This window comes from Triturus cristatus, chromosome 1_2, assembly GCF_964204655.1.
Source record: "Triturus cristatus chromosome 1_2, aTriCri1.1, whole genome shotgun sequence".
Classification (NCBI taxonomy): domain Eukaryota; kingdom Metazoa; phylum Chordata; class Amphibia; order Caudata; family Salamandridae; genus Triturus; species Triturus cristatus.
In genome coordinates this window covers 1,050,863,004-1,050,885,231 of record NC_140580.1, presented here as the reverse complement: position 1 = coordinate 1,050,885,231, position 22,228 = coordinate 1,050,863,004, and the positions used below count along the sequence as shown (strand labels likewise).

Below are 22,228 nucleotides of genomic sequence, written 5' to 3'. Positions count from 1 at the left end.
CAGAGCAGCAGCATTCTGCGTGGTCTGTAGCCTCTTTATCACATAGTGAGGTGAACCAAGAAAAAGAATATTGCTATAATTGAGGCAGGACAAGATGAGACCCTGGACAATTAATCTTCTAGCTAAGAAAGGAAGAAGTTTTAACATCTTTCGGAGGAATCTCAGAACAACAAAGCAAGTGGCCACAAGTTTTTTTGCTTAGTGCTCCATAGTGAGGCTAGAATCTAGCAACACTCCAAGGCTCTATCACCTCTTTAGGGCTGGGACGTCTCACCAGACAATCTGGCAAAGGGGATGGTGTCTTTTTGTTAAAGTTGGTGCCCAGTATCATGACCTCAGTCTTGTCCTCTTTAAACTTCAGTTTACAATTGGCCATCCATCTTGCTTCCAGGCTGAGGTACCTGGAGCTGGAATCGGGGGAGATGGAAATCACCAGCTGAGTGTCATCGACATAGGAAACCTAAGACAACCCAAAGAACAAACAATCTCAGCTAGGGGTATAGGTAAAGATTAAAATGAGTGGCGCTAAGGGAGAACCCTTGCGGCACCCCACAGCTCAAGGGAAGGTTCTTAGAGTACTTTGAGTGGTCGAGCATCTGGAAGGTTCTGTCCTTCAAAAAGAAAGAGAGCCAATTCAGGGTACGGCTGACGACACCCACTTGAGCCATCCTATGGATAAGTGTGGCATCATCAACCGTATCAAAGGCCACACAAGGATGATGGCTGCTGACCTTCCTTTGTCCAACAAAGATTTAAGCTGGACCACAACCAGCAAAGCTGTTTCAGTGCTGTGGTCTAAACCTAATTTCTGTGGGATGAAGAATGTCGTTGGACTCAAGGAAGGCAAAGAGAGAAATGTTTATTGGCGTGCTTCCCAAGGAGCTTTGAGAGACCTGGTAACTGAGAGATAGGCCTATAGTTGCTAAGGCAGTCAGAAACTAAGCCTGGCTTTTTTAGAAGGGGCTTAACCACCAGATATTTCCATTGTGAGGGAACCTGCCCACTGGTGAACAAGAGATTCAGTAGGTCCATCCAGGGTGTGAGCAATACTGTCAGACACTTGTCGCAAGATATGGAGGAGAGCATGGTCACGGGGTGAGCCAGATTTTACTAACTTTAGCAGATCTGAGCGCTGGCTCACAGTAAGATCCAGGAAAGCCGAGAGCGTTCCTTCAGACTGACCTGAGGGAAATCTACTTCCTGGAGGTTCCTGAATAGTAGGTCCATCGGAAAAGGAAGAATAGATGTCCGGAATCTTTTCATGAAAGAAAATAGCCAGGTTATTACTACGCTCAACTGAGGCTTCCAAACCATTACAGGAGGATTTTGGTTGCATAATCTCCTTAAGAATCTGAAAAATCTCCTTAGTAAAATTTGCAGATTGCCCAGATGTTGTGGAAAAATATACTGATTTAGCAACTTTTTTTCTGCATGATAGCCACTGATTGCACTCTTATGGTTGGCTTTACTGACCTCATCGTATGATTCTCTCCAACGTCTTTCCAGACGTGTGTAGTCCTTTTTTAGAGTAGGCTACTTGGTGTTAAACCAGGTTTTTTTTTCCTGTGAGGTCTTATGCCACCTAGTAGGTAGGACAGAATCTAAAGAAATAGTAATCCATTCATTAAAGCTGGACGTAGAAAAAGTGATACTATCTGCCAAGATTGATCTCCTGATCTGCAAGGCAGCTGACCACTCCTCCTTGTTTAGCTTAGACCCACATCGTTCAAGTAGTGTAATAGGAGAAGTGGAAGAAACAGATAACACCAGTGGGGGCAGGAAATTATCCGACCAGATCAATATGAGAGTCCCCACCTGAAGGTTGTTAACATTATGGAAGACTAAATCAATGGTATGACCTTTTTTTAATGGGTGGGCCCCTCGACCAATTGCATCAGTTCGAGGGTCGCAAGGTCCTGTACCAGAGTCTTAGAGGCAGCTTTGTCAGGGTCATCGAAATGTAGGTTGAAATCGCAGAGTACAGTGAAGTTAGCCCTGTTTATAACTAAACTTGCAACCAAGTCAGGAAAGGTTTGCAAAAAATGAGCATGCAGGCCTGGAGGTTTATATAAAAGGATCCTGGAGAAAGTGGGACTGAGTGTTATTGAAAACAAAAGGCTTCATGGTTCTCAGTAATTAGGGGGAGATAATGCGCCTTTTAGGGTTTCTCTAAATAATAGCAACCCCTCTTCCCTGATCGGTCTAACCTGAAAATATAGTAATAATCCACATTTGTAAAGCGCGAACAATCACCCGTAAGGGTCTCTAGGCGCTGGGGGCCCTCGGGAAGATTAAGCAAGCTATTGCCCAGAGTCACAAGGTGCTGGGCTAATCTGCCGCCGGGGTTCGAACCGTGATCGCCAGATTCCGGAGTCAGTCGCCCTGGCGCCACACCTCTTCCCTGGAAATGAAGTTTGGACCACATCAGGAGCAGAGCTATCATGTATCCAAGTCACCGTGAGAGAAAGCTAATTGGGTGCTGAGTCCATTAAGAGACTACATATAACAAATTGGGAGCCGCCAAGGAACGACAGTTAACCATGGACGTATGACTCCCAATGGATAACAAGGGCACATGTGGCTGGTCAAAGTCAGAATGCACCCTCAAGCATCGATGGATGACGACGGAGCAGCGAGAAAAAGCAGGTGAAATGAATGGTGGATACCCACTGTGCAGCCACATGAAGAATTAGGCACATCTTTCTGATACACTGTTGTCTGAAGGCAGTAGTGGGCAGAGATACAGAGGAGAGGCAAGCAGTTGTACACCTTCTTTTTAGAGAAGGTGAGCCTTACTATTTTATCTCCTCTTGCAATCTGTGTGTATGTATATGTATGTATGTATTTGTATATTTATATTCACTGAAAAAAAACAAAGGTTACATGGATGTTATAGTTAGGCTGACATTTCACTCGTAAAAAAACCCAGTGAAATTCAGCAGTTATAGTTAGCTGAGCTAACTATAACTTGCGCACCCGCAATGCACTGCTTATGATCTCACATATTAAATCACTCATGACATGGTCAGTGACATCACTGATGACCTCACTGATGACATCATGCAGTGACTGTGAGTGTTTTTAAAATGTTTGTGTGTGCATGTGTGCGTGTGTGCGTGTGTGTGTGTGTGTGTGTGTGTGTGTGTGTGTGCACGCGCACACACCAAAGTGTATTGATGAATCAGTGGGTTTATGATTGCCTGTATGGATGATTCTGTGAGTGACTAGAAGTAAGTGATTGTGTTTCAGTGAATGTATGGGTGAGTGACTAAGTTTTGAGAATGTCTGTATCAGTCTTTCACATGGTGTCTAAGTGGCTGTATGGTCGGTAAGTGGCTCTATGGGTGATTGATTGGTTGTCTGAGTACCTGTATGAGTGTCTGTGTGGGTGGGTGAGAGGGTGTGTGACTGCCTGCATGGATGAGTGACTGGGTGAATCAGTGGCTGTATTAGTTAGTGAGTGTGTCAGTGAGGGGCTGTATAGGTGACTGATTGTGTGTATGGCTGTGTCGGTGAGTGAATGGATGTTTCAGTGATATATGGGTGAGTACTGGATTTGTGAAAGGCAGTATAGGTGAGTGTTTGAGTATGAGTGACTGTATGTTTGAGTGAGGGAATATGATAGTGGCTGTATGTGTGTGCTTGTGTCAGTGACTGTATAGGTGAGTATGTGTTAGTATCTGTATGAATAAATGAGTGGGTGTGTGTATAACTCTATAGGTGAGTAAACGCTGTGTGATTAACTTTATAGGTGAGTGGGTAGGTGTGTGAGTAGCTCTATGAGTGACTGACCATGTGCGAGTGTCTGCTTGGGTGTTTGAATGGATATATCAGTAGCTGTATTAGTGAGTGAGTTGGTGTATGAGGGGCTGTATGGGTGACTGAGTGGATGTGTGTGTGTAGACTTATGAATCAGTGAGTGGGAGTGGAAGTACTGGTATCGGTGTGTCAATGGTTTTGAGAATGGTAGTGTGGAAGTTGGAGTGGGTATATGAAAGGCTATATGGGGGTGTGAGTGGGTGCGTCAGAGATTGTGGATGATGTCATCAGTGATGTCACTGACCATGATTCAATATGTGAGGTCATAAGAAGTGCATTGCAGGGCAGTGAGTTATAGTTAGCTCAGCTAACTGTAACTGAAGAATTTCACTGGTTTTGAAGAATTTCACTGGTTTTGTACGATTGAAATATCAGCCTAACTATAACGTCCCTGTAACCTTTAGTTTTTTCAGTGAATTTCTAAGGTTTTTTAAATAAAATTTCTTACTATAACGTCCCTGTAACCTTTGCTTTTTTCATTGCAGTTATGTGTTTTTTTAGCTAATAGTCACATTTGCAGGATGGTGTAGACAGGGGGCAGGCCGTCCGACCAGCTCTCAGGAATTCCGCTGTTTAAGACTTACAGGAGGGCTTCTTGGCCCCCCAAGATCCCTCAGCAGTAAAGTGGACTTCATCACCCAACCAGTAGTGCGCCAGGAGCCCCGTTTGCTGAGGGGTGGAGAAAGGGTGTGTGGTCTCCGAAGACCTCTTAGCAAGTCCGCTGTGTGGGAGTTTCTGGGGGTAACAGGAGGGTTAGTTGGCCCCAAAGGATGTCCACGGTGGACACTGTCTCTAAGGCCACCTCCAAAGACCCCTCTATCCCACTTGGCAGAGGCTAGCTCTCTAAGGTCCCCAACAAGATCCAGGTTACCTATGTAGACCACTCACCGCAATACATGAAAAGAATGTTAAAGAAGTATAAGGCTCCGGATCAGGACCCTTTAATTCTGAGAACTGACCCACCACCAGACTCTGTTTTCATAGCCGCCGTCGAGAAGACACATGCCATTGCGGCTTCATCATCAATCCCGCCAGACAGTAACAGCAAGCAAAAAGATTCCCTGGGCAGGAAAATGTGCGACGCCTAAGCCTCTTTTTTTTAAAAGTGTCTAGCGCACAAGCTCTACTAGGTGCTACGATAGATCTCAGTGGGACTCTCTTGCCTGATCCACAGAAAAGCTTCCCAAAGAAGATAGACAGGGCTTTGAAGAAATCCTGCAAGAAAAGGTCTGGTTGCTATTGTAGAAACAGCCTTCAGAAGAAAAGTCATATTAGTCTGTCCATACCGAGACGACTGACTGGTGAAAAGCTCCTCTCAAGCAAGGAAATTTACCAGATTTGTATCGAGACCCTTCAATCTTTAAGTTTCCAAGTCAATGCCGAGAAATTCATCCAGATTCCAGCTCAAAGATTAGACTACCTAGGGGCGGCTCTGAACATAAAAATAGCAAAAGCATGTCCTTCTGAGGAGAGACTATCCAGAATTGCTCAGAAGTGTTCCAACTTCTTCCACATGCCTCACCTATCAGCTAGACAGATGACTTCGCTACTGGGTCAGTGTCCTCATGCATATTCCTAGTCCCCAATTCCAGGCTGCACATAAGCCCGCTCCAACAGAGCCTGGAGGATCAATGGAATCAACTCTCAGACCATTGGGGCAACAAACTCACCCTGTCACAAGCAGCAAAGTGTTTGCTACCATGGTGGTCTCAACCTAAGAATAAACTCATCAGGGTCCTGTTTCACCAGGATACTTCGATCAAACGATCATAACAGATGCGTCTCTCTTCAGGGCTGGGTGGCTCACATTGGTACCCTACAGACACAGTGCCTGTGGTCGGCCAAAGAGCAACTATACCATATCAACATGCAGGAGCTGCTGGCTGTCCATCTAGCCCTCAAAATCCTTTTATCATTCCATCCAAACCAGCACGCTACTGATCCTAGCTGACAACACAGCCATGATGTACTATCTGAACAAGCAAGGGGGCACTTGCTCTCGCCCCCTATCCCTGGAAGCACATGCCGTCCAGAACTGGCTCATAGCGAGAAAGTCGATATTTTCAGCGATTCATTTGCCAGGAGCCCACAGCACACAAGCAGGCTCTCTCAGCCGACACTTCACCGAAACGCGCAATGGGATTCTGCACAACAATGTTGTGCAAGGCATTTTTTTAAGAATGGGGACATCCACAGATTGACCTGTTTGCAGAGGAAAGCAACAAAAAATGCCCATACTTCCAATCCAGGTTCTACTGCCCAGGAACAAAAGGGAATGCACTTTTGATCAACTGACCCAGGACATTTCTGTGCGCATTTCCTTCCATTCCCCTGATACTGACAGTTATCATTAAACTGTACCGAGCCAGGACCAGTATTATCCTAATAGCCCTGAAATGGCCTCGCCAGTGGTGGTACCTGGATCTCCTCCACCTGTCGGAAAGACTTCATAGGAGCCTACAAGGGGCAATGCGGCAACAGCTGCCCTACTAAGGAATGTTCTCATCTCCGAAATATGCAAAGCTGCTACTTGATGATTGGTGCATACTTTCACAAGGCATTACAGTCTAGGTTCCGACACCAAGGCAGACACCCAAATAGTGCGAACGTCCTTAAGAAATCTATTACAGTGATTACTGCTTTAATTATTCCTGACTCGTTGGCAGGGATGTGGGATGGGCTTGCTACTCTATTCTAATGCTTATGACTATTGATGAGGATCCCCTGGAAGAGGAGGATAAGTTACTTAGCTGTAATCCTAGTTCTCTTCCAGTGGAATCCTCATCAAAGTCATAAGCAACCCGCCCACCTTCCCGGACTAATCTTGCATGTAGAGGTTCATACATGTCTGTTTTCTGTGTTCTTCATGTCACTGTAAAAAAGATCTGACCTAACTGTCAACGTTGGGGCATGATGGGATACAAGAGGTCCTGGAGGTCTTAAAGGCATGTGTCAGTATTATCTAGTTCTACTTTTAATGCAGCCTATTGGCTAATAATACCTTTGCAGTCCCTTACAATCTTCTCTTCAATTAAGTCTGTGGTTTTGAACCTTATGCTCTCTGTTTTGAAATGAGTCTGGTAAATGGTTTATTAAAGGAAAATGCAATGTATATGGGGCATTTTTAGCCCTTAACATGGGCTGCATTGTTTTATATATATATGTATACACAGACACTACATACGTTTTATGCTATACATATATATATATAATATAGATTTAATATGTGCTCCGGGGTACATAGGCAGGTTTATTATAATGCTTATGACTTTGATGAGGATTTCCCTGGAAGAGAACTAGGGTTTCAGGTAAGTAACTGATCCTTCCCTGACGTAGTTCTCACCGCAACCGCAGAAAAGTCATAAGGCTACATGTACCAAAATTGTAAATTGCTTGTACCTAATTGCGAATTCCTGAGAATCGCAATTAGGGAATCGCAATTTACAGTGTATGAAACTCTCAGAGTTTCAGATAGCGATTCCTAAGGGTTCGCAAATCGCTCTACCTCATTAATATTAATGAGTTAGATCTCCATTTGCGACTCTCTAGGATTCGCAAAAATCATAGGGATGATGGCCTGTTGGGTTCAGCAGGCCACCATGTCCGTTACAGCTTATAAATAAAGCAATCTTTTTTTTTTGTTTGTAAAGCAGCCCGTTCTCCTTAAAGGAGAACAAGATGCTTAACAAAAAGTAAAATAAAAAGTTTTCTTTTCATTTTTAAGAGTATGCAGTGGTCCGTGGGACCACTGCCTGCTCTTAGAAAACGCTGTAAAAACAATCACAAAGGGGAAGCGTCCCTTGGGGACCCCTTCCCATTTGCAAATTGATTACCACCTACTTAAAGTAGGTGGTAAAATGCGAGATGTTTTGTGACCACAGTTCGGTCACAAAACATTCCAACACACCAATGCGCTTCGGTATTTGGAAGGGACGCCCTAAATACGCCCCTTCCTAATAGCGAATGGCAAACCCATTTTGCGATTCGTTAACAGGTTACCAAATTGCAAAATAGGGTTTGCTGTATCTGAAAAGCATTTTTTGCATTCGCAAAGGCCCATTTGCGAAGGCAAAAATGCTTGATGCATGTGCCCAAGCTTTACCTCCATATTACCGCATACGCAGTCTGTAGTCAAGGTACTAAGGACAAATTTGTCAGGGTTATCTGCCTGTGCTTTTCTGCCTTTCTCACTTATTCTGTACCTGTTCCGGAGGCTAAAACAGACCTCTCTCAACCTCATCCTGGTAGCTCCCACATGGGACTGGCAGACGTATTTCACAACCCTACTCCAATTGTCAGTATTCCCACAAGAGAAGCTCCCCAACAGGCTGGACCTTCTCACTCAGTACCAGGGCACATTCAGGCTTCCCAACCCTAGGCAGCTCAACTTAGCAGTCTGGCTTCTGAGGTCTTAAAGTATGGTTATCTGAGCCGGAACTGCCCCGAGGTCGCTTTAGGCCTGCTGGGCCCCTCGATCCTCTCCTCTCCGAGGGCTGACGACAAAGTTGGGCCACTGAAGTCCCCCCTGAATCCCCACCCGGGACCTGGTTGGTCCGAGCAGTGGCTCCCCGCTGCCTGCCCAAACCTCGCCGAGATGGCCCACTAGGACCACGCCTGCGGACTGCACTGAGTTCGCTGGAAGCCGATGCGGGATTCTGGGCCTGCGGGGACCCCACACGCCTGTGGCCGATGCTGAATCTGGGCCACCGAGGCACCCTCCTGATCCTTGCCTGAGAACTGGCAGGTAGGTCTGAGCAGTGGCTCCACACAGCACGCCTGAGAGCTCACCGAGGCGGCCCAGGGATCCCATGAGCCCAGCGCCTCATTTGGGCCTAATGAGACCCGTGACGTGGAGTTGCACAGAATCCGCATGAGGCTGATTCGATTTGATGAGGTACTTGTGGGTTCGGCAGGAACCGCTCTGTCCCTGCTTTTCTCTCAGCCTGCGATAGAGTTCTGGATCATTGCCTCTATTTTGAGTTGCGGTTGAGAGTCGCTGCCTCCATTTTGAACCGCACTTGAAGGTCCAACAGCCTTTACATTGCCCCGACCTAGACGACTTTCTTTTTGAACTCTCACTGAACCGTTGCCTCGTAAGGGGTTCTTCTCCTGAATAGACATACCGCTTTCTGCCCTACTTCTTTGGGGGCTTGACCTGGCGATCACCCTGCTTCTTTGGGGGCCTGACCAGGCGGTCACCCGACTACCGAAGACCGTCTCTCTGCGCTGGCATGCCCCTGCTCCTTTTGCCTCATCTCCCGCAACAACAGGAGGACGTGTCCTGTTCCTTGGGCCTGATCTCTGGGTCCACAACCCTTCGCTTTCTCCCATGAATCCGGAACACTCTAAGACAATCCTCGCCAGACATGCCTGACAATCCTGGGCGTGAATTCCTTAACTCACCCCTTAAAACACTAGTGTGACTTACTTCATACTGAAGTACCATTTTATACCCTTGCTTCCAGTTTAGATCTCTCCTACGTATCTTCTCATTTTATTAAGCTCTTGCCTTAGCCTTTTTCTTCCTGTCTCTCTTTATCACTCTCACCCATTATTCTCCCCCCTCCTATCTAACCCCACTCACTTGCACCTTACCTACCTGCTCTGAACTCTTCCCCAGGAGATCCTCCCCTTTCACTCTCATTTTTCTCTTCTTCCCCTATATGCTCTTTTTCCTCAAACCTCCTCATCACTTCTTGTATCCATATCCGCATGTACCTTAAACTGAATATATTGATCCTATATCCTATATCCTATAAACTATTGTCTCTCTCTCATTACACTCACTGTCATTCAATTCATCTTACTGTCTAATCTGATCCACAGACTTATACACCACAACCCACCTGTAACGGTCTTAGGACCGACTAAATTATATGACACTCTGATCCTTTCGTGTCTCTCACTAATCTCACTTATACTCTCCTAATCATTCGCCTTCATCAGTCTATGTATGCGCCATAAACTGCCTGTCTCGTACCTGTTTATCATTATTGTTGTTATTTCTCACTACCTGTATTGCCACACATCTCCTTATCCATTCAATACTCCTCTCTGCTTAACAAAGTCTTCCCCAGTCTTCACCCACTGAGAAACACCACTGCTTACTCGAACTCTGATTTTTACCTCACTCTAACCCTCCTGCATACCTCCTCTTAACACTTACCCCAACTCACTACCCCTCCACCCCCCCTATCTTATTAGCACCGAACACCTGCTCGGGCACCAACCTCTGCTTCTCTCCGCTCTGTTCTGGCAACCTTACAAATCCTTAATTTCCCACCGCTACCTCGCCCAATATTCATAATGCCCCCCTCCAACCCCGCCAATCCGCGTCATTCTCCCCCCCCCCCCCCCCCGATTTGCTGCTGTGACTCCCAAGACTTACCCCCTTCTGCCTTCCCACACCCTCCCCCTCCGCGCTCTTACCCATTCCTCCTCCTTCTTCTAAACTTCTCCCCCCCTTTCTTTACCCGCCCCCCTACTCTTTCCCCAGCCAAACCTCACCACGTCCCACCTCAATTCCACCCACACACCACGCCCCTCTCATGACCTAACTGACCAGCACCCCGCACTCACCAAACATGGTCCCAACTCTTGGACCATTCCATACCCTCCCAACCTTTCAAAAAATGCCAAAAAGAACTTTAAACATAAATTCCTAATCCGACATCCTGAAACCCTTATTGAAGATAATTACCACAGCCCTACGTCCCCCATTAAAACTAACTATATTTTTTATACCAAACGCCCCTCCAAATGGAAGAGCACCTTTTTACAACACCTCCCAGTATCTAGCTCAATTAAAATCCCCCATGGTCACAAACTGGCCACTTCTCCTACCTCTCTTTTCCCTGGTGAAATAACCATTTCCGTCTACTAAACTGGAAACATTCTGATTCAGAGCCTCAGAGCAGCACCTCACAATTTTTGAACTCCTCTTCAGCACTCTTTCTGACCAGCTGTCACTACCTACTGCTCCCCCAACACTCTCTAAGTCCCAAAACCCCTCCGGACCCCCCACGGCCGTCCCAACTTCCAACCCTCTCCCTAATGACAGTCCACGTACAACTACTCCTACTCTGTCACCCTCACTTGAACTATCCCCTGTCGCAATCCTATCCTCCCTCTCCTCACCAGCCCCCTCCCACACCCTCTCCCAACTCTCCTCCGCCTCACAGAGACAAACTCCACACCCCCATGACACTCCTACCTGTAATGACTCATCCCTCACCTTAACTCCTATTCTACCCACCTCTCTGGAACCAACCCCCCCCCCCCCCACTCCTCCAATACACTCCTCCAAACCCCCATGTCCCCTATTGACTGTCCAACTCCAACACCCTACCACCTCCCTAGTACCACTCCTCCCCCTCTAAACAGTCCCTTAACGACCGTTACCCCTCATATCCCTACCCCTTCTTACACAAACTACACTTCCACCCATTACGTTGTTTCACATCCCCTCTCGCCCCTCATATTATCCCCCTACCGCTCCCCCTTTTCCCCCCACCAGACCATCACGCCCAGCCCTCCCAACACCGGCCCATACACCCCTCCCCTCCCCCGGCCTTCCCCAATCCTCCTCTCAACACAGAACCACCCACATTATCCCCCCCGACGAACCACCCACTCCAAGCTGCCAACCTTCTCTCCCTAGCCACTTCGTCTCCAACCCCTCCTCCATCCCAGCCACTTCCACTTCCCTCCTCTCCATCCTCAGACACTTCGTAACTTGGACTACAATCTCTCTACCCTGGCTACTGAACTTACCCTACTCAGAAAAGATTTCAATCGGTTCAAATCCTACAAACCCATAGCCCGCCCCTATTGGCCCTCTGCCCCATGTGCTAGCCCTCAAACACCCATATCCCAAACATTGGGTAACAACGCCTCTCCTCATCCGCTCCCACAGACCCCTTCGAACCACGAATACCTACTCAGCCCCCGACCTCTCTACCCTCTGCAACGCCTACCGTAACAATCCCCCTCCTAAAGACCCCTTCCCCTCTCACTTCAGTATTCCTGTTATCTTGGGAACCAGCAGAATCCCTGAGTCTCCGAGCTCCCCCAGACCCCCCTCCTCAACTCACCAGCATTCAACTTCTCCCCGCCCCTAACGCCAACCCCAAAACCCTTACCTGCATGCTTGTGAACTGCCGCTCGGCTGTCCGACATGCGACTGAAATCTCAGAAACCATTCTTAACGAGGATGCTGACATTGCCTTCCTCACTGAAACCTGGCTTAAAGACCACTCTACACCCATCCTTGACCTTCTGGCCCCCCATGACTACTCTATTCTCAGAAAAGACAGACCTGAAAAAATAGGGGAAGGTCTAGCAATCATTTATAAAGAAGAGCTACAACTCCCCCCAATTAATAACACCGAGAAGACAATAAAGTCAATCCACTCCAGGGCCCCCACAGACCCCTGCCCCACCACATTTTCAACAGAGCCGCCGACACCATCGCACCCATGATCTGCCACACCATCAACCACTCCCTGGCAACCGCCTCGTTCCCTGACGACTGGAAACATGCTGAGGTCAACCCCCTCCTGAAGAAAACCTCGGCGGACCCCACCGACCTCAAACTACAGACCCATCTCCCTGCTCCCATTCCCAGCGAAAGTCATCGAGAAAGCCATCAACAGCCAACTCACCACATTCATCGAAGAGCACAACATCCTCGACTCCTCCCAATCCGGCTTCAGAAAAAACCACAGTACGGAAACCGCCCTTCTCGCCGCAACAGACGACATCCGTACCTTACTGGACAAAGGAGAAACAGCAGCCCTCATCCTCCTCGACCTCTCAGCGGCGTTCAACACAGTCTCTCACCGCACCCTAATATGCAGACTCCATGCCGCAAAGCCCTCGACTGGATCCGTTCCTTCCTCTCCGGCATAACGCAGTGGGTCAGACTCCCTCCCCCCCCCCCCCTGTTCCTCTCAGACTCTACACCTATCACCTGCGGAGTCCCCCAGGGGTCCTCCCCCAGCCCTACGCTCTTCAATATCTACATGGCTCCGCTCTCCCCCATCGTCATGACCTACAGACTCAACATTGTGTCATTCGCAGACGACACCCAACTCATCCTCTCCCTATCCAACTAACCCAACACCACCAGACACAACTTTCGAGAAGGCATGGAAGCCGTCGCCAAATGGATGAAAAACAGCTGCCTACAACTAAACACCAACAAAACTGAAGTACTCATCATGGGCCCAGACGCCTGTAATGACACCTGGTGGCCGCCTGTTCTCGGAAGCCCGCCTACCCCCACGGACCACGCACGCAACCTGGGATTCATCCTCGACTCAGAGCTCAAAATGGACCGCCAGATCAACTCCGTCTTGTCCTCCTGCTTCCATTCCCTCCGCCTCCTAAGTAAGACCTTCAAATGGATCCCCCTCGAACACAGAAAGACCGTCACTCACGCCCTGGTCACCAGCAGGCTTGACTACTGCAATGCTTTCTATGCCGGAATAAACGAAAACCTCACCCGCAAGCTACAGAACATCCAAAACGCCGCCGCAAGACTTGTCCTCAACCTGCCAGGACACTGCCACATCTCCCAGCACCTGCGAACACTCCACTGGCTCCCCATCGAAGCTAGAGTCACCTTCAAGATGCTAACCCATGCTCACAAGGCCCTCCACAACACCCGACCAGCATACCTGAAGAGCCGACTCAAATTCAACGCACCACAAAGGACCCCAAGATCAGCCCAGCTCTCCTACGCAGTGGTCCCCCGCACCAGAAAGACCAGATCGGGAGGCCGCTCATTCTCCTTCCTCGCGGTCAGAGCCTGGAGCGACCTTCCGCTCCACCTCAGACAGATAACATCGCTCCCCATCTTCGCAAGAAACCTCAAAACCTGGCTCTTCGACAGACCCCCTCCTTGATTGACTGGAACCTGCAAACCCCCACACCCCCAGCGCCTTAAGACCCTTACAGGTGAGTAGTCGCGCTTAACAAACACCTGATTTGATTTGACTACACAACCTTTGAATACTTAGGAGCCGAACTTTAAATAAAAAGCTCCCCCCCAATACGACTTCATAAAATCTACCGCCCTCCTGGTGAACCCCTTCCCTTTGCCGAAGAACTATCGGACCTTCTAACTAAATTGCTACTTTCCAACTCCAAAAATGTCTTCCTAGGAGATCTTAACCTGCACTGGAATGAACCTGATGACCCTGCAATCAACCTTCTCAATAGCCTTCTTGAGAATAGCTACCCCAAGCAACTTTGCCACTCCCCCACCCACGCCAAAGGGGCTATTCTAGATGCCGTCATCTCCAACCCTGATCTAACATCCTTATCCAACATCATCCCTATTGATTGGTCTGACCACCATCTCCTTCTGTTCACGATCTCCCCTCCAGCCCCACCCGCCCCTAAAAAAACAATACTACAACTGTGACCAGTAATCTTAGGCAAATCCCTCCCGGCGCTTTGGAACATAAAGTCCAATCCCAACTCAGTTTCACTCTCCCCCCCCCCCCCCCCCCACCTTCAAATGCGAATGAACTCACTGAACACTTTGACAAAACTGTCTCTGAGGTTTTAGACCAACTCGCCCCTCTGAAAACGAAAACGCTTAAAAATGTCAGACCTAGAGAACTGTTCAGCATTATTAGAAATCAAACTTCTCCTGCACCTCCTAACCAAGTGGACTCCTTTAACAAATGTGAAGAAATCACCAACTTTTTCTGTGAACAAAATAGCAAAAATTGACCGTGCTTTCCTCGACACTCAACCCTCGCCCACCCCTCAACACCCCTTGGATACTACACCCTATCCACCCTTCCCTTTGAACACACCCCTGACTCCTTCACTCCTCCTCCCATCATACACCCCTCCTGAACCCCTCCCCGCTATCTACCGCTTAAAAATAACTCCTCATGGAATAACTTCCACCCTGTTTCTGAACAGGAAGTCTTCAACATCCTAACCAAACTCAAACCATCCTCCCACACTAAAGACCCTCTCCCTTCCGCACTCGTCCAAGATCTCAAACACGTCATTGTCCCCTACTGGACCAACATCATTAACGCCTCCCTTTCAACAGGGAATGTTCCCATCTCCCTTCAACTGGGACAAATCATTCCCATCGCCAAAAATCCCAAAGCTGACCCCAATGACCCTAACAATCTCCGCCCTATCTCCAACCTCCCCCTCCTCTCCAAAGCCCTTGAAAAATGCGCCCTACACCAACTGGACAAACACATTGACACATTCAACCTTCTAGACCCCCTTCAATCTGGCTTCCACAAAGGTTGCAGCACTGAAACCGCACTGCTTAACATAGTCGATGATATCCACTTAGCCCTGGACAAGGGCGAGACCTACCTACTCATCCTCCTTGACCTCACCGCTGCATTTGACAGTCTACCACCCAACCTTACTCAATGCACTTAAAGATCGCTTCGGCATTAATGACACTGTCCTTAACTGGTTCACATCCTACTTCCAACATAGAACCTAACAAATTAAAATTCAAAACGGCTTCTCTAGACCAACTTCTGTCTCCCTAGGTGTCCCTCAAGGATCCATCCTCTCTCCCGCCCTTTTCAACCTCTTTATGGAACCCCTTACCCTTATACTTAAACAAGCAAAAATCAACTATCACCTGTACGCTGACGACACCCAACTGTACTATAAAATAAAATCCCATGCCGATATCCTGCACCTTAACTCTGCACTAACCAAGATCCAAACCTGGTTCCATAACAACCATCTAAAACTCAACCCCAACAAAACTGAGATCATCCTCTTCTCTCCCAAAAACAACCCTCTCCCCATTCAAACATGGATCGCTGACCTTGATGCCCTAAATTGCTCTTTCCCTCGCCGAATCGGTCAAATCACTCGGCATCACCATCACCAATAAACTCACACTCCACTCCCATGTAAAGAACTCTGCAAAAAGTGCACTTTTCACACTCCGGCATCTCAAAAAAATCAAACCTTTTATTCCAGCTGAAAACTTCAAACTACTTATCCAATCTCTGGTCCTAGCCAAAATTGATTACGGAAATGCCCTTCTCTCTGGTACTCCCAAAACCACCTTGCCCCCATCAAATCCGTCCTCAACCTCGCAGCTAGACTAACAACTAATTGTAAATGTTTTGACCGCATCTCCCCTGCCCTCAAGACCCTCAAATGCCTCCCCATCGAAGGCAGATCCTCCTATAAAATTGCATGTATCACTCACAAAGACCTCTATTAGAACACTCCAACCTACATCACAACTAAACTCAAACAAGCTGGCTGTGCGTGAATGCTGAGAAGCACCAACACTCGTCTTCTCATACTCCCCCTTCTAAAAAAAAAAAAAAAACGCCTCTAAATCCCGCTCCTTCTCTGGCAAGGCCCCAACCATCTGGAACGCCCTCCCTAAAGACCTTCGATGCAACCCCTCCTATGAAAGCTTCAAAAGAAACCTTAAAATTCACCTTCTCTCTAAATTTGGGGTAATTAAATCCCTGATCTCCTCTCTGAATACTCTCCCCCCCCCCCTTCTTTAGGCAACCCCGCCTACCCCTCACATCCTGACACCCACCACACACCCCCTTCCCCTCACCATACCCTCCCTCTCCCTACTATGTCCACGAAGTCCTCCTTGGCATACTGTAAAATTACTATTTATAACTACATTCTGGTTCTTTCAATTGGTTTTCTGTTTATCTTGTATGCACTCTGCTCAAAATGCTTAACTATTCCTTTTACTTTTGTATGACCATTTGTATAACTTGTTCCATCTATTGCTATTGTTGTGTTCTTGTTTATTACCGTTGCTGATGTAAAGCGCTCTGATACCCTCGGATGGAGCTAGCACTATATAAAACCTTTCAAATAAATCTTAATTTGCCAGCTGAGTACATGTTCATACTTAGAGGATTGGCATCCCACCACACGAGCCTGATATGTGGGAAAGTGGCAGAGTTTTGTTCACTACTGCCTACCCAAACACATTGATCCCTTTCAGTCTGATGAACAGGGCATTGGCTGCCTTATACATTTAGAATGCTCAGGTCTGGCTTACACCTCCATTCGCTTGCATTTAGCGGCAGTGGCAGCATACTTGCAGAACAGGGGACACTTTTCTTTTTCATAATCCCCATCATTAAAGCATTTTTGAAGGGTCTGAAAAGGGTTATCCCTCCTAGCTTACCGCCAGCCCCTTCCCGGATCCTCAATGTAATTCTCCTTGGATTCATGGGGCCCCTGTTCGAGCCCCTTTACTTGCGCCCTCTCCAGTTTATATTTTGGAAGGTAACATTTCTAGTCGCTATGACTTCTCTTAGGCGAGTCGGTGAGATCCAAGTCCTGACCCTGGATGAACCTATTTCAAGGTTCATGCAGACAGGGTGATCTTCAGGACTAACTCGAACGTTTTTGCCCAAGGTGTTCTCCCCCTTCCAACTTGACCAAACCATTGAACTGCCTGTATTCTTCCTGCACCTAGCTTCTTTAGCAGAGACAGCTCCTCTCATTTAACATGTTAAAAGGGCCCTTTTCACACCACACAGCAGCTGTTTGTCCCCTACACTAAACCGCATAAAGGTAGGGCAATTTCTAAAGCAGGAGTGGATTGCTATCTAGTCGGGTGTATGCCAAAGCCAAACGTCAACTCTCTGTTCCTCCCTGGCCCATTTTACTCTCAAAAAGGCTGCTTTTATGGCTTTTCTGGGAAATGTCCCATTCGCTGACATCTGAAAGTCAACTCCCTTGTCCACATTACACACATTTACTAAACACTAATGTGTGGATGTCCTAGCTTGTTAACAGGTCCAAGAGGCTTGTCTAGATGAAGTTCAGATATACGTTAATACGTGAAAACATAGATTCTTAAGATAGTGTCCTTTCGTTTTCACATTCTTGTATATGTTGCCCAAAACTTAAATATCCAAGCTGTATGACCTTTTTACATTAATGGAGTGAAACTTTAGTTCTTTTTTTATCATCAAAAGTAGTACCACATTAAAACCATGCAATACCCTAATACTCTATGCAGGTGCCACTGTCAGCTTAACAATTCTAATTGTGTTCAATTTTATTTGTGTACTATCTCCAGGTTCGCCTAAGCGGTTCCAACAAAAGCAGAGGTAGCCAAGCGCAGCATCTGGCCTACCTGGAGGTTGCAGGCATTCACGCAATCAGTCTCACGTAGTTTGCTGCATGCTTTATGCAGCAGTTTAGACTTCAGGCAGAGAAGCTAGGGCTGTTGAGCACACTGGCCTTAACAGTGAGCAGCGTTCTCTCTCAGTGGTGTAGCTGCAATTAGAACTACAACAGGGGAGTATGTGACACTTTGTCCTTTGGGTGCATTGTTAATGGGAGGTTGTGGTAGCCTTCTGCTTCAGTGGGCATTTGTGAGAAAGGTTGAGGCTGCTGAGTTGAAGGAACCATGGGCTCATGGTTGCATTAGGCTCCTGGGGGAAACGGTAACAATTTGTGAATGAGGCACCTAAGGACTGCAGCCACAGTGTTTTAGTGAGTGTGTCACTCACGTTGTTTCAAGGTTGCAGACCTTCAGGGCTACTGCCTTGGTTTGGTGTTAATCCTTTTACTATAGTTTTATAGCTATGACCCTGTAGACATTTTTTTTTTGCTTGCAAACATAATAGTGGAAGGGCTAAAAAAAGTTTGGAAACAGATTTGCTCTGTGGAGTAAAAACTTCCATAGCCCTGAGGGCCACCAGGAGAGAAGTGCCTGACCTCTGAAGAGTGCTGGAAGCACCCTGCGGCATTGAAAAACATACCAGAAAAAAGGAGTTTAGACATTAAAATCTCAATTTTAATGAAAATCGTGAAAAAACAAGACACCATTTTCTGACAGCAAAAAGGCACCATTTTGTGACGAAACTCAAATTTTCATTAAAATAAACTTTTAAAAACTGCAGCAAATATTGCTTGAATGTGGCAGGCTTGGTGTGTTTTGAACATGGCAGGGGCCTTGAGTTATGGTGAGCATTGCCTTGAGCATATCAACACTGGTGAATTTCAGTGTCTTTTTAGGTTGCTGAACGATTGCTATCCTTTAACTGTTTTCTTTTTTTCTGTGAAAATATATTTACATAAGTTTTTTGTAGAAGCACTAATTTATTAGAAACTTGATATTGGCTGCCTAGTAGGTGGCTATATTAGCTGAATATCACTTTTTTTATTTTAAAAAGAGAAACTTTCTTAAAATGAATCGATGAAAAAGTCCTTTTCTATGTAAACAAATAGGAAGATACTTTCTGAACACAATTTCACCATCTAGCAGTGTAACTGTAGGAGCCAGCCATCTTCCAAGATGATTTTTTTCATCTCTCACATCAAGTAGGTACTCAACCAAAAACCAGATAATCCAAGCAGGTGACTCCACACGCACTATGAATAGGAACTGAACCAGAGTCTTCCGCTCCATCTTCCAGACCTGGCGGTGCTAGCCATGGATACTTTTCCAACACATCTAACCAAGAAATGCCAAACCTTCTCTACTGAATGGTCAGTGTTCCCTGATTCCTATGGGATGATCTCCTATTTGACCTGCTGGAAAGATTTCTGTAAACAGATGTTTCTTGTTCAGAACGATCTCTAGAAAAGGAAGGAAAACCTTGGCTGTTCAGTCACTCCGAAGGCCCCCAGTCCAGCCTCCCCAGGTCTGGTTCCGAAGCATCCTAGACTTCCATCAGTAGATGGTAATCCAACTTCTGCTGCAACCTAAAGTATAGTTGAGTAGAGGGCATCAAGAGAGTGAGTTATGGAACTTGAGCATTTGGTTACTAATGAGCTAACCATCACCCCTTTAGGCTTCCCCATTCCTCCTAATGAATGGTCTGGAGCATTCCAGAACACCACCGTAATACCCCTGGTACATGAGCAAGTAGTTAGGATTTGGTTATTGTGCACTGCCCAACCTCATACCTGGTCTTTGGAAAGTGATATTATCCTACATTGCTAATATGAATACTTTTTCTGAGACGTTTTACACGAGAACCTCCACTTAGCGAGATGGTTCATCCAGATCTACTTCTGTGAGGCCCACAAGACAACCTGTTCAGTTTAATACTAAAGGGTTGTACCATAAAGTTGTGACTCCATATCAGACAGGAGGCAGTGTTACAAAGGTGTTGGGTGAATTTGCTGTTCATGTAAAATTGTCATATCTTTAGTTGCTTATGTGCAGATGAAATAAAGCGAACATTTGTGGTGACAAAATATAACATGGTGCTTAAATACAACATTTTCATATGTTCTATATGCTTTAAAATAATACTACATGTTGAGAGACCTCTCTGCTTTTCGTGATTTAAAATTATTCTCATTGTTTTCATACTTTAGGTGGAGGTTGATGGCCAGAAGTTTAGAGGAGCAGGGCCGAATAAGAAAGTTGCAAAAGCAAGTGCTGCTCTTGCTGCACTTGAGAAACTCTTTTCAGGGCCAAGTGCTGCAAATAATAAGAAAAAAAAGATAATTTCCCAGGTAAGGACCAGAAAAAAATGATTGTCTTTGCTTTTTTTGAAACAAAAAACATGTATGTATTCAAAGTGATTAAATGTTCCACATTACCTAGAGCTAGTATAATATGTTAATACTCTAAAATAATTCCTGCCATTAGGTTGCTATTTTGGATTTTCAACTATTTCTATTTATTACTAGCATTTAATAATTCAATAAGAATACTTCCCTTTGCAGGAAGTAGCATCGCTCTCCATATATATCCAGATGCCTATGCACCATCCTGTTAGGAAGATGTTCAACATAATGCTTATCTTACCCCCAACTTCCCCCCATGAAAATGTAATGTAATGTCATCTTATAAAGCGCACTTTCACCCCACGAGTATCCTGGTGCTGAGGTTACATTAGCTCCCCTGTTTGCACAAATTACACCCTTGGGAAGAGCCAGGTTTTAAGCTTCTTCCTAAAGTGTATGAAATCTTCTATTTGCCTAAGATTAGGCGGGAGTTTGTTCCATAAGCGAGTGGCTGTTCAGCTAAATGCTCTTCCTCCAAACCTGGTGGTTCTAGTTCTGGGTGTGCTAACCAGATGGGCTGCAGATGATCGGAGGCTTCTTATAGGGGCATAGCAGACACATTTTTCCTGCAGTGGTGCCGGCCCTAGTCCATGCAGAGCCTTGAAGACGATAGAGTGATTTGAACTTTATCCTCTGTGGTATTGGAAGCCAATGGAGCTCTTTAAGGGACAGAGAGGGAGAATATCTGCTTGGTTTCTTTAGGGCTAGCTTTGCAGCTGTCATGATCAAAGAATTAGGGGCATCCAATATCAGCGTTTTGGGTTTCTAGGCTCAGCTTGTCAAAAACTACCCCCAAGTTGCGCACTGCCTTGGAGGGTGTAGAGGGCTTATCTGAGGGGGTAGACCAAAAGTTAGCCGGGAGCGGACGAGGGACTTTCTTGGCCGTACAGTACAGGATTTCTGTTTTTTCTCCGTTGAACTGCAGGGAATTATCCGTTGGGCATCTAGCAGTTTTTTGCATACATTCATGAAAACTATTGGGTGGTATTGATTGATTTCCCTCTAGAGACAGAATGAGTTATGTGTCATCCTCCTAATTCACCAAATTGATTTTATAAGATTTGATCATTGGAATCAACGGACTCGTATAAATATTAAATAGGATCGGGCCGATTGCCGATCCTTAGGATACACCGTGCTGAATGGTACCTTATTTCGATAGAATAGGGGGTAGGCCACTGCTTGCTGTCTATTCGAAAGGTAAGACTGGAACCATTTCAGTGCTGTGCCCTGTACCCCAATTTCCACGAGCCTCCTCAAAAGGATCTTATGATTGACCTTATCGAATGCGGCAGACATGTCCATTAGGATCAATATAGCTGACTGACCTCTGTCTGCTCGCATTCTAAGCTCGTCCAGGGCTGTTACTAATACAGTCTCCGTACCGTGACCCAGGCAAAAGCCAAATTGTACGTCTTACAGCCTTTGATTAGTTTCTAAAAATTGCGAGAGGGTTTTACTAACCAGGCACTTTAGAATTTTCACAGGGTAAGGTAGAAGGGAAATGGGTCTGTAATGTTTGGGCACTGGGGATAGAGCGTAGCTTTTGTTAACAGGGGAGACACGAATGCCTGTTTCTAGCAGGCAGGGACTACCCCGCTGCACAAGGAAAGGCAGCAGATCTGACGGAGCTTTAGGAAGAGCTACTCACTGAGCTCCTTCCATGCCCTACTAGGGAGGTGGTCCATAGGGGACCCTGAAGTAGTGCTCAGCGAGAGTCTGTGAAATTCTTCCTCTGTATGGGTTTCGAAGTGATCTAAAATTGCTGACTTGACCTCCTTTACCTCTTCTTACTCCCTGGTGGCAGCTTCGTCGCTCTAGATTCACTTCCACTCTTGTTTTCCTGATCTACTGCAAGACCATTCATTATTTT

The 22,228-nt window shown here is 46.4% G+C and overlaps 1 protein-coding gene across 7 annotated transcripts in view; it reads left to right on the top strand.

Moving 5' to 3' along the window:
- STRBP (spermatid perinuclear RNA binding protein) overlaps window positions 1-22,228 on the top strand; it is a 605,440-nt gene that overhangs the window by 462,632 nt on the left and 120,580 nt on the right. For all 7 annotated transcript variants that reach the window (XM_085612449.1, XM_085612470.1, XM_085612476.1 and 4 more), the window contains one exon: window positions 20,161-20,301. In XM_085612449.1, the coding sequence (XP_085468575.1) occupies window positions 20,161-20,301 (141 nt within the window). The remainder of the gene's footprint in view (window positions 1-20,160; window positions 20,302-22,228) is intronic.